The sequence below is a fragment of the Boleophthalmus pectinirostris genome, unplaced genomic scaffold, assembly GCF_026225935.1.
Source record: "Boleophthalmus pectinirostris isolate CB_2022bp ecotype Guang Dong unplaced genomic scaffold, ASM2622593v1 HiC_scaffold_23, whole genome shotgun sequence".
NCBI classification, from domain to species: Eukaryota; Metazoa; Chordata; class Actinopteri; order Gobiiformes; family Gobiidae; genus Boleophthalmus; species Boleophthalmus pectinirostris.
In genome coordinates, this window is record NW_026571207.1 from 899,377 (window position 1) to 911,876 (window position 12,500).

At 42.2% G+C, this 12,500-nt stretch overlaps 1 protein-coding gene across 1 annotated transcript in view; it reads right to left on the reverse strand.

Moving 5' to 3' along the window:
• The window catches only part of aff2 (AF4/FMR2 family, member 2), a gene marked incomplete at its 5' end in the record, with an annotated part of 94,120 nt that overhangs the window by 50,651 nt on the left and 30,969 nt on the right, over positions 1-12,500 (reverse strand). Inside the window, 2 exons of the mRNA XM_055159571.1 lie at positions 863-949; positions 9,248-9,292. Coding sequence (XP_055015546.1) covers positions 863-949; positions 9,248-9,292 — 132 coding nt within the window. The remainder of the gene's footprint in view (positions 1-862; positions 950-9,247; positions 9,293-12,500) is intronic.

A 12,500-nucleotide genomic window follows, 5' to 3' on the forward strand; every position in this document is an offset into this window, starting at 1 on the left:
TGTTGTTGTTGTGTGTGTGTGTGTTGTTGTTTGTTGTGTGTGTTGTTGTTTGTTGTTGTTGTTGTTGTTGTTGTGTTGTTGTGTTGCTGTTGTTGTTTGTGTGTTGTTGTGTGTTGTTGTTGTTGTTTGTTGTGTGTGTTGTTGTTGTTGTGTGTTGTTGTTGTTGTGTGTTGTGTGTTGTGTGTTGTGTTGTGTTGTTGTTGTTGTTGTGTGTTGTTGTTGTTGTGTGTTGTTGTTGTTGTTGTTGTTGTTGTTGTGTGTGTTGTTGTTGTTGTTGTTGTTGTTGTTGTTGTGTGTTGTTGTTGTTGTGTTGTGTTGTTGTTGTTGTGTGTGTTGTGTTGTTGTGTTGTTGTGTGTGTGTGTTGTGTTGTTGTGTGTTGTTGTTGTTGTTGTTGTGTTGTTGTTGTTGTTGTTGTTGTTGTTGTTGTGTTGTTGTTGTTGTTGTGTGGTTGTTGTTGTGTGTTGTTGTTGTTGTTGTGTGTTGTTGTTGTGTGTTGTTGTTGTTGTTGTGTGTTGTGTGTTGTTGTTGTTGTTGTTGTTGTTGTTGTTGTTGTTGTTGTGTTGTGTTGTGTGTGTGTTGTTTGTTGTGTGTGTGTGTTGTTGTTGTTGTGTTGTTGTGTGTATGTTGTTGTGTTGTGCTTCGTTGTTGTTGTGTGTTGTTGTTGTTGTGTGTGTGTTGTTGTTGTGGTGTGTTGTTGTTGTGTTGTTGTGTTGTTGTTGTTGTGTGTTGTTGTTGTGTTGTGTGTTGTTGTGTTGTTGTTGTTGTTGTGTGTTGTTGTTGTGTTGTTGTGTTTGTTGTTGTTGTGTGTTGTTGTTGTGTTGTTGTGTGTGTTGTGTTGTTGTTGTTGTTGTTGAGTCTGACCTTGGTGGGGATGGGGAACTTGGTGTGTTCTGCTTTGACCGGAGTGTGAATCGCCGTGAGAGGAGGAGGCCACGAGTGAGTCATCTCCTGAAAACAACAAACACACAAACAAACAAACAAACTACAGGTAAACAAAAGAAATACACAAACTACAGACAAACAAATCAAATACACAAACTACAGACAAACAAATCAAATACACAAACTACAGACAAAAGAAATGAAAGCAAGTAAACAAATGGAATAAAAACAGGTAAACAAATGGAATTGAATAAAAACAGTAAACAAATGAATAAACAATAAAAAATAAAAACAAATGGAATAAAAACAGGTAAACAAATGAAATAAAAACATAAAAACAAATAAACAAAAGAATAAAAAAGGTAAACAAAAACAGGTAAATGAATAAAAACAGGTAAAAAATGAATAAAACAGGGTAAACAAATGAAATAAAAACAATAAACGAATGGAATAAAAACAGGTAAACAAAAGGAATAAAAACAGGTAAACAAATGAAATAAAAACAGGTAAACAAATGAAATAAAAACAGGTAAACGAATGGAATAAAAACAGGTAAACAAATGAAATAAAAACAGGTAAACAAATGGAATAAAAACAGGTAAACAAATGGAATAAAAACAGGTAAACAAATTAAATAAAAACAGGTAAACAAATGGAATAAAAACAGGTAAACAAATTAAATAAAAACAGGTAAACAAATGGAATAAAAACAGAGTAAACAAATGGAATAAAAACAGGTAAACAAATGGAATAAAAACAGGTAAACAAATGAAATAAAAACAGGTAAACAAATGAAATAAAAACAGGTAAACAAACGAAATAAAAACAAGTAAACAAATGGAATAAAAACAGGTAAATGAAATAAAAACAGGTAAACAAATGAAATAAAAACAGGTAAACAAATGGAATAAAAACAGGTAAACAATGAATAAAAACAGGTAAATAAAAGAAATTAAAAACAAGTAAACAAATGGAATAAAAACAGGTAAAGAAATGAAATAAAAACAAGTAAACAAATGGAATGAAAACAGGAAATGAAATAAAAACAGGTAAACAAATGGATCAAATCAAACTCTTGTCCGAGCGCTCGTTTAGTCAGATCATTAAAAACTCGGGCCGGCCACAATAACACGTTCAATTTGCGTTCACTCATCAATTCATTATCACCGACAATTACTTTAACACCGTTAATTATGGAAGATTATTTGTTTCATCAAATTTTGAATTTTAAACGCTGTTGAATTTCTCACTTTGAAATTTTAAACTCTGAAAAAACATGTTTGAATTATTTTTATTATGATTTTTTTTTTTTGCTGAAATTTTAAGTGTACATTTTCACTGTATAAAATTCAATATTTAAAAAAATCACCTTTTAAATATTCAGCACAAATATTTTCAGGCCTTCAAATTCAACAGTCAAAATTCAGAGTGTAAAACTCGCGGTGAAGAAAATTCACAGTAAAGATCCGAGATGCCGAGGCAGAAGCAATCGATCCAAAGTGATCCGATCGAACTTAGTAACAAAGACAAAATGTTGCAGTGACGTGATCTGATTGGTCAAAATTTGCCTCATAAAACCTCATCTCTTTGATTGGTTAAGTGTAAGCCCCGCCCACAGATGCGAACAGCCAATAGGAAACAGCCCCATCCTCCTTGCTCACGTGATCGATTGCTTCTGCCTTGGCATCTTGGATTTTTGCTGTGAAATTTTTCACTGCGAATTTTACGTTCTGAATTTCGACCGGTGAATTTGAGGGCTTGAAAATATCTGTGGTGATTTTTTTGTTTATTTTGAATTGAAAGTAAACTTCAAATTTCAGCCACTAAAATTCAGAATAAAAATAACTCTTTTTTCAGAGTTAAAAAATTCAAAGTGAGAAATTCAGTCGCATTTAAAATTCTAAATCTGATGAAACAAAATATCTTCCAGTTAGTTAATGCAGTTTTTATTATTTATTTATTTATTTTATTGTAAACGTCTGTTTCTCACTGGCTTTTATTTTGAAAAAGTCCACCGCGACCGTTTCTTTAAATTTGACGTCTTTTCTTTACACTTTTTTCACTTTTTTCTGACCGTCGTGAGATGCAACGGACCGGCCGCGCGCTCTGAGCTTCCGCGGGCGCCGGTTCAAGGGTCTTTCTCGTTCTTCTCCGTCCAAATCGAGGCGTCCGGTGCCGTTTTCGTCGCTGTGGTCTCGCTTACATGACGCTATCACGGGGTTTTCGCGAAGGTCCGGAAGATTTGGTGATCCGATCCCGCCCATAACTCGGCGAAATCCGATTGGCTCAGACAACTGTCAATCTCAAACTTCGTTCCAGCCAGTGAAGCTCCCGCAGGTGTTTGTTTAGTTCAGCGCTGCAGGGGGAGTCACCGATTTACCCGGATACAACTGGACGAAAAACTGTGATTGGTCCATTTCCATTTCATTATATTAACCCTTTGTTTCCCAAGAAATATCAGTCCAAGTTTAAACAACGATCTAGAAATGATGACCAGCGTCGTGTTTATTACTCACCGAATAAAACATACTGGAAAAATATATTAGTAGAACAAAAATTCATTCAGTATTTTTTCTTGAGCCTTCAGAAAACCTCGAAGACTCATTTATATTTACAATAAAAGTGCGTTAAAAGATCACATTTTTGGGCATCTGGAGTAAGTGTAGGAGAGAGTGTGGGAGGGCATCTGGAGTAAGTGTAGGAGAGAGTGTGGGAGGGCATCTGAGTAAGTGTAGGAGAGAGTGTGGGAGGGCATCTGGAGTAAGTGTAGGAGAGAGTGTGGGAGGGCATCTGGAGTAAGTGTAGGAGAGAGTGTGGGAGGGCATCTGGAGTAACTGGTCTGTTTCTTCTTCTCTGGTCGTTGAGCTCGAGTCAAACGTGAAACCGGAGTTTATTTTTGGTTTGAGTCTGACTCACCTCCTCTGCACCACCGCACTCATCCCTCCATCCCTCCATCCTTCTCTCTTTCTCTCTCTCCACATCACTCCATAACCTCTCTCTCTCTCTCTCTCTCTCTACCTTTTTCTCTGGCTCTCATCCATTCTTCATCCTTTCCTTCTCTCCCTCCTTCTTCTTTTCTCCGAGCCTGTCTCTATCCTTCTCTCTTTCTTTCACTCTTCTCTCTCTCTCTCTCATCTCTTGTCGGTTGTTCTCTCTGTCTCTCTTTCCCTCTTTCTTCTTCCTCCTTTTTTTCCACCTCCTTCTCTTCTCCCTCCTTGCTCTCTCTCTTCCTTCTCCCCCCCTCTCTTTATCAACCCCTCTTTTGAAGTTCTCTCCTTCCCTTTTTCCCTCCTCGCTCTCTCTCCTCTCCCTCTTCCTCTCTCTCCCTCTTTCTTTCTTCTCTTTCTCTTCTCTCTCTCTCTCTCCTCCTTTCTCTTTCTCTCCCTCTCTCTCTCCTTCTCTCTATCTCTCCTTTCTCTTTCTCTCCCTCTCTCTCTCTCTCTTCTCTCTACCCCTCCTTTCTCTTTCTCTCCCTCTCTCTCTCTCGTCTCTACCCCTCCTTTCTCTTTCCACTTTCCACTGCACTCATCCCTCCATCTCTCTATCCTTCTCTCTTTTTCTCTCTCCACATCACTCCTTTTGCCTCCATAACCTCTCTCCTCTCTCTCTCTCTCTCTCTACCTTTTTCTCTGGCTCTCATCCATTCTTCATCCTTTCCTTCTCTCCCTCCTTCTTCTTTTCTCCGAGCCTGTCTCTATCCTTTTCTCTTTCTTCACTCTCTCTCTCTCTCTCTCTCTCTCATCTCTTCGGTTGTTCTCTCTCTCTCCTTTCCTCTTTCTCTTCCCTCCCTTTCTTTTCTCCCTCCTTTGCTTCTCTCTCTTCCTCTCCCCCCCTCTATTCCTTATCCCCTCTTTTGAAGTTCTCTCCTCTCTTCCCTTTTTTCCCTCTCGCTCTCTCTCCTCTTCCTCTTTCTTTCTTCTTCTCTATCCCTCCTTTCTCTTCTCTCCTCACTCTCTCTCTACTCTCCTTTCTCCTTTCTCTCCCTCTCTCTCTTCTCTCTTTCTTTCTTCTCCCTCTCTCTCTCTACTCCCTCCTTTCTCTTTCTCTCCCTCTCTCTCTCTCTCTCCTTTCTCTTCTCTCCCTCTCTCTCTACCTCTCTTTCTTCTTCTCTTCCTCTCTCTCTTTCTCCTCCTTTTCTCTCTCTCCCTCTCTCTTCTCTCTACCCCTCCTCTTCTCCTCTCCCTCTTTCTCTCTATCCTCTCTTCTCTTTCTCTCTCTCTCCTCTCCTCTCTCCTCTCTTCTCTCTCCTCTCTCTCTTCTCTCTCCTCTCTCTTTCTCTTCTCTCTCTCTCTCTCTCTCTTTCTCTCTCTCTCTCCTCTTCTCTCTCTTCTCCTCTCTCTCTCTCTTCTTCTTTCTCTTCCTCTCTTCCTCTCTCTCTCTCTTCTCTCCCTTTCTCTCTCTCTCTCTCTTCTCTCCTCTCTCTCTCTCTTCTCTCTTCTCTCCTTCTCTTTCTCTCCCACTCTCTCTCTCTCTCTCTACCTCTCCTTTCTCTTTCTCTCCTCTCTCTCTCTCTCCTTTCTCTTTCTTCTTCTCTCTCCCCTCCTTTCTCTTTCCACTTTCCACTGCACTCATCCCTCCATCTCTCTATCCTTCTCTCTTTCTCTCTCTCCACATCACTCCATAACCTCTCTCTCTCTCTCTCTCTCTTTACCTTTTTCTCTGGCTCTCATCCATTCTTCATCCTTTCCTTCTCTCCCTCCTTCTTCTTTTCTCCGAGCCTGTCTCTATCCTTTTCTCTTTCTTTCACTCTCTCTCTCTCTCTTCTCTTCACTCTTCTCTCTCTCTCTCTCTCATCTCTTGTCGGTTGTTCTCTCCTTCTCTCTTTCCCTCTTTCTTCTTCCCTCTCTCTCTCTTCTTCTCTCTTCCTCCTCTCTTCTCTCTCTCTCCTTATCAACCCCTCTTTTGAAGTTCTCTCCTTCTCTTTCTCCCTCCTCGCTCTCTCTCCTCTCCCTCTTTCTCTTTTTTCCTCTCTCTTTCTCTCTCTCCCCCCTCTACCCCTCTTTTCTCCCTCTTCCTCTCTCTCCCTCTTTCTTCTTCTCGCTCTTCTCCTCTCTACCCCTCCTTTCTCTCTCTCCGTCTTCCTCTCTCTCCCTCTTTCTTCTTCTCTCCCTTCCTCTTTACCCCTCTTCTCTCCCTCTCTCTCTCTTCCTCTCTACCCCTCTTTTCTCTCTCTTTCTCTCTCTCTCTACATCACTCCATAACCTCTCTCTCTCTCTCTCTCTACTCCTCCTTTCTCTCTCTTTCTCTCTCTCTCTAACCCTCCTTTCTCTCTTTCTCCCTCTCTGTCTCTCTTCCTCTCTACCCCGCTTTTCTCTCTCTCTCTCTAACCCTCCTTTCTCCCTCTCTCTCTTTCTACTCCTCCTTTCTCTCTCTCTCTCTACCCCTCTTTTCTCTCTCTCTCCCTTTCTTTTTTCTCCCTCTCTACCCTTACTGTTTCTTTCTCTCCCTGTCTCTCTCTCTTCCTCTCTACCCCTCCTTTCTCTCTCTCTGTCTCTCTCTCTTCCTCTCTCCCTGTGTCTCTCTCACTCCTCTCTTCTGTTGTTTTCTCTTTTACTCTCTGTCTCTGTTCTTCTCTCCCCCTTCCTTCTCTCTCTCTGTCTCTCTCTCTCTCCTCCTCTTTTTTCTTTTCTCTCTCTGTCTCTCTCTCTCTCCTCCTCTGTTTCCTTTTTCTCTCTCTGTCTCTCTCTCTCTCCTCCTCTGTTTTCTTTTTCTCTCTCTCTCTCTGTTCTCTCTCTCTCCTCCTCTCTTCTTTCTTTCTCTCTCCTCTCTCTCTCTCTCTCCTCTTTCTTTTTTCTCTCTCTGTCTCTCCTCTCTCCTCCTGATTTCTTTTTCTCTCTCTCTCTGTCTCTCTCTCTCTCTCCTCTCTGTTTTCTTTTTCTCTCTCTCTGTCTCTCTCTCTCCTCCTCTGTTTTCTTTTTCTCTCTCTGTCTCTCTCTCTCTCTCCTCCTCTGATTTCTTTTTCTCTCTCTCTGTCTCTCTCTCTCTCCTCCTCTGTTTTCTTTTTCTCTCTCTCTGTCTCTCTCTCTCTCTCTCTTCCAGAGGTCAAAGGTGAGTGTGTAATGTCCGGGTGATGTCACAGTTTCCCATCATGCATCTGTTCTGTCGATGACTCACGTTCCCGATGACGCGCTCGATTTTTATGGAGAAACATTCTTCTCCTCTTCTCCCCTCGCTCTGTTTCTCTCTCTCTCTCTTTCACACTCCCTCGCTCCCTCGTTCTCTGGTGAAATACTCTAAACACATCTTTGGGTTTAGACCTGGTTTAGTCTTTGGTTTAGTCTGGTTTAGTCCTGGTTTAATCCTGGTTTAGTCCTTGGTTTCTGGTTTAGTCTTGGTTTAGTCCTGGTTCAGTCTTGGGTTTAGTTTAGTCCTGGTTTAGTCCTGGTTCAGTCTCTGGTTTAGTCCTGGTTTCAGTCTTCAGTCCTTTAGTTTTAGTCCTGGTTTAGTCCTGGTTTAGTCTGGTTTAGTCCTGGTTTAGTCTTGGTTTTAGTCCTGGTTTAGTCCTGGTTCAGTCTTGGTTTAGTCCTGGTTTAGTCTTGGTTTAGTCCTTGGTTTAGTCTTGGTTTAGTCTGGTTTAGTCTTGGTTTAGTCAGTGGTTCAGTCTCTGGTTTTCTGGTTTAGTAGTCTTGGTTTAGTCCTGGTTTAGTCCTGGTTCAGTCTTGGTTTAGTCCTTAGTTCTGGTTTAGTCTGGTTTAGTCTTGGTTTAGTCCTGGTTTAGTCCTGGTTTAGTCTTGGTTTCTGGTTTAGTCTTGGTTTAGTCCTGGTTCAGTCTTGGTTTAGTCTGGTTTAGTCCTGGTTAGTCTTTAGTCTTGGTTTAGTCCTGGTTTTCTGGTTTAGTCTGGTTTAGTCTGGTTTAGTCTTGGTTTAGTCAGTCTTGGTTTAGTCTTGGTTTAGTCCTTGGTTTAGTCTCCTGGGTTTAGTCCTTGGTTTAGTCCTGGTTTTCAGTCTCCTGGTTTAGTCCTGGTTTAGTCCTGTTTAGTCCTGGTTTAGTCCTTGTTTAGTCCTGGTTTAGTCCTGGTTTAGTCCTGGTTTAGTCTTGGTTTAGTCCTGTTTAGTTTTAGTCCTGGTTTAGTCTTGTTTAGTTTTAGTCCTGGTTTAGTCCTTGGTTTAGTCAGTCTGGTTTAGTCTTGGTTTAGTCCTGGTTTAGTCCTGGTTTAGTCCTTGGTTTAGTTTAGTCTGGTTTAGTAGTCTTGGTTTAGTCCTGGTTTAGTCCTGGTTTAGTCTTGGTTTAGTCCTGGTTTAGTCTGGTTTAGTCCTTTAGTCCTCCTGGTTTAGTCCTGGTTTAGTCCTGGTTTAGTCTGGTTTAGTCTTGGTTTAGTCCTGGTTCAGTCTTGGTTTAGTTCTGGTTTAGTCCTGGTTTAGTCCTTGGTTCAGTCTTGGTTTAGTCCTGGTTCAGTCCTGGTTTAGTCTTGGTTTAGTCTTGGTTTAGTCTCTGTGTGTCTGTGGTCCTGATGAGAGGATGCAGCGTTGCTAGGCGACAGCCCTCTGACATCAGTGCGCTCTGAGAGATGATGTCGCTGTTGTGATGCTGTTACTACGGCGATGGCAGCGACGGGGGTCAGAGGCTCGTCGCCGCACTCGCCCCCGTGACCCCGACGACCGTCTGTGATTCACCACGTGTGACTTTACTGGTCTCTACGGAGATGTTTTGTCTGGAATGTTCCGCAGTGTGGCATTAATATCTCCACACAGACGAGCAGGTGATGCTGCCGAGTACAAAGACGACTGTGTTCTGAACATAAACGTAAAAGCAACACACGAACATTTTATTTCATAACAACAAATAGAACCGCAAGCGGCAATGAGCAGCACTTGCAGCACTTGCAGGAGGCGCTAAAGTGCCCTGTTCTTCCCTTTTTTTCTAGACCTGTTGGGTCTTGAAACATGGGTTTTCATGGGCGACAGGTCACCGAACCTGAGCCATGTGATTAGAAAAATAAGAAGAAGAAAAAAAGCAGAACAAAAACAATATAGTGCCGCCTATGGTGGCACATTTATATGTTATTGGAAAGTGCTCGTGTCCAGTAACGCACCTGTGGCTCCATCGTCAATGACGAGCGCAACGACCTGTTCGATTTCTCACACGCCCAATGCACGTTTTTGGAGTTTACAAGAGTTAACGATTACAATTCTGCCACTGTCGCGGCCACAGGCGATGCCGCTGTGCCATGTCAGCGGGCACCGGTCACTGACATGAGTGAACCAAAAAGTGAGTGTAAAAAAAAAAAAAACATAGTAGAAATGAAAACCGGACAGACAGCGACTGAGTGACTGAGATGAAGTTTGTAAATAACATGGAGGATTCACAGTGAAACGTCAAACATCACAGACTTGAAATGTTTTAAAGTTCAGAGTCAGACTCACCCTGAGGATTTCCTCCACACAACTCGGGTCGTTCTGCAAACCCACCTGAAAATACACAACAAACATTTAACAGAAAACATTATATTATATTTAAAAAAAACAAAAAAAACTGTACATCTGTTTGAAAGAAACAAAACTGGACCTGAAACTGGTTTAGTCCTGGTTCAGTCCTGGTTTAGTCCTGGTTTAGTCCTGGTTCAGTCCTGGTTTAGTCCTGGTTTAGTCCTGGTTTAGTCCTGGTTTCAGTCCTGGTTCAGTCCTGGTTCAGTCCTGGTTTAGTTCTGGTTCAGTCCTGGTTTAGTCCTGGTTTAGTCCTGGTTTAGTAGTCCTGGTTTAGTCCTGGTTTAGTCCTGGTTTAGTCCTGGTCTAGTGGTTAGTCCTGGTTTAGTTCCTGGTTTAGTCCTGGTTTAGTCCTGGTTTAGTTCTGGTTTAGTCCTGGTTTAGTCCTGGTCCAGTCCTGGTTCAGTTCTGGTTTAGTCCTGTTTTAGTCCTGGTTTAGTTTAGTCCTGGTTTAGTCCTGGTTTAGTCCTGGTCCAGTCCTGGTTCAGTTCTGGTTTAGTCCTGTTTTAGTCCTGGTTCAGTTCTGGTTTGTTGATGATGAATATTTTTATTTAAAGTTTGAGTTTTTGGAGCAGATGGTTCGAGTCGAGTCACATCTGAGGAATTAAAGTTTTTGGCTCCGGAGTTTTTAAAAACATGTTTTGATTTCATTTCAATAAAAAGTGAAAAGTAGAAAATCAGATTCACAGGAACACTCGGTCTCGGTCTCGGTCTCGGTCTTCGGTCTTGGTCTCGGTCTGGACCTGGTTCAGTTCTGGATTTGCAGATGTTTATTTTGAAAATGTTCTGATCCGTTTTTTTCCAAAGTGAAAATTCTGTTAAAATTACAAACTTAAAACTCCTCCGGAATTCTCTGAGTGACAGGTGAAAGAGTGACAGGTGAAAAGTGACAGGTGAAAGAGTGACAGGTGAAAGAGTGACAGGTGAAAGGTGACAAAGTGACAGGTGAAAAGTGACAGGTGAGACAGGTGTGACAGGTGAAAATGTGACAGGTGAAACTGTGACAGGTGACAGGTGAAAAGTGACAGGTGAAAAGTGACAGGTGAAAGTGACAGGTGTGACAGGTGAAACAAACAAGTGACAGGTGAAAAGTGACAGGTGAAAATGTGACAGGTGAAAAGTGACAGGTGTGACAGGTGGTGACAGTGAAAAAGTGACAGGTGAAAAAGTGACAGGTGAAGTGACAGTGTGACAGGTGAACAGTGACGACAGGTGAAAGTGTGAAAAAGTGACAGGTGAAACTGTGACAGGTGAAACAGTGACAGGTGAAAAGTGACAGGTGTGACAGGTGAAAAAGTGACAGGTGAAAAAGTGACAGGTGAAAGTGACAGGTGTGACAGGTGAATGACAGGGTGTGACAGGTGAAAAACAGGTGTGACAGGTGAAAAGGTGACAGTGACAGGTGAAAACAGGTGAAAAAGTGACAGGTGAAACAATGACAGGTGAAAGTGACAGGTGAAACTGTGACAGGTGAACACAGTGACAGGTGAAAGAGACATTCTGAGCTCTTTCTCTCCGTTCTCTTTTTTTCCTCCTCTCTCTTCTTTATCTTTCTCCCCTCTCTTTCTTTTTCTCCCTCCCTCCCTCTCTTTTTTCTCTCTCTCTCTCCCTCTCTTCTTCTCCCTCTCTCTTCTTGTTCTCTTCTTTTCTCCCACTCGCTTCCTCTCTCTCTCTCTCTTCCTCTCTCTCTGTCTCTCCTCTCTTTCTTCTTCTCTCCCTTTCTCGCCGTCTCTTTCTCCCTCGTTTCTTTTTCTCTCTCTCCCTCCCTGTCTTTTCTATTCTCTCTCTCTAACTTCTCTCTTCCTTTCCCTCTCTCTTCTCGCTCTTTTCTTTTCTCTCCTCCTTTCCTCCCTCCCTAATCCTCTTCTTTTCTCTCCCTCACTTCTTTTCTCTCCCTCTCTTCTTCTTTCTTTCTTTCTTTCTTTCAGGAGCAGGTGTGTGGAGGAGATAAGCTCTTGATTTAGACTCTCATTAAACCTGAGACCGAAGACCAGGACTAAACCAGGACTAAACCAGGACTAAACCAGGACTAAACCAGGACTAAACCAGAACTAAACCAGAACTAAAACCAGGACTAAACCAGGACTAAAACCCTAAACCAGGACTAAACCAGGACTAAACCACCAGAACTAAACCAGGACTAAACCAGGACTAAACCAGGACTAAAACCAGGACTAAACCAGAACTAAACCAGGACTAAACCAGGACTAAACCAGAACTAAACCAGGACTAAAACCAGAACTAAACCAGGACTAAACCAGAACTAAACCAGGACTAAACCAGAACTAAACCAGGACTAAACCAGGACTAAACCAGGACTAAACCAGGAACTAAACCAGGACTAAACCAGGACTAAACCAGGACTAAACCAGAACTAAACTAAACCAGGACTAAACCAAACTAAACCAGGACTAAACCAGGAACTAAACCAGAACTAAACCAGGACTAAACCAGGAACTAAACCAAGACTAAACCAGGACCTAAACCAGAACTAAACCAGGACTAAACCAGAACTAAACCAGGAACTAAACCAGAACTAAACCAGGACTAAAACCAGGAACTAAAACCAGGACTAAACCAGAACTAAACCAGGACTAAACCAGGACTAAACCACTAAACCAGGACTAAACCTAAACCAGTCTAAACCAGGTCTAAACCAGGACTAAACCAGGACTAACCAGAACTAAACCAGGACTAAACCAGGACTACTAAACCAGGACTAAACCAGGGAACTAAACCAGGACTAAACCAGGACTAAACCAGGACTCTAAACCAGGACTAAACCAGGACTAAACCAGGTCTAAACCAGAACTAAACCAGGACTAAAAGGACTAAACCAGGACTAAACCAGGACTAAACCAGGAACTAAACCAGGACTAAACCAGGACTAAACCAGGACTAAACCAGGACTAAACCAGGACTAAACCAGGGCCCGGTGGTTCCCTTTAGTCTGTCGGGTGATCAAGACTGAGACCGGGACCAGACCAGGACTTTCTCTGTAATTTGGACATTTTAAGACAAAAAAATAAAGCGTTTTTTTGCTCATTTTGGTCGTGTTTCTTCGTTTTTGGCTCTAATCTGCATCTCCATGTTCCGTAGTGCGGCTTTAACTTTCTATTTCCACGGAATCGCGCCGGGGAAAGTCCCGCACTGTGGCTTTAAGTCCGAGGTGCAGAGGAAACCTGATGAAACT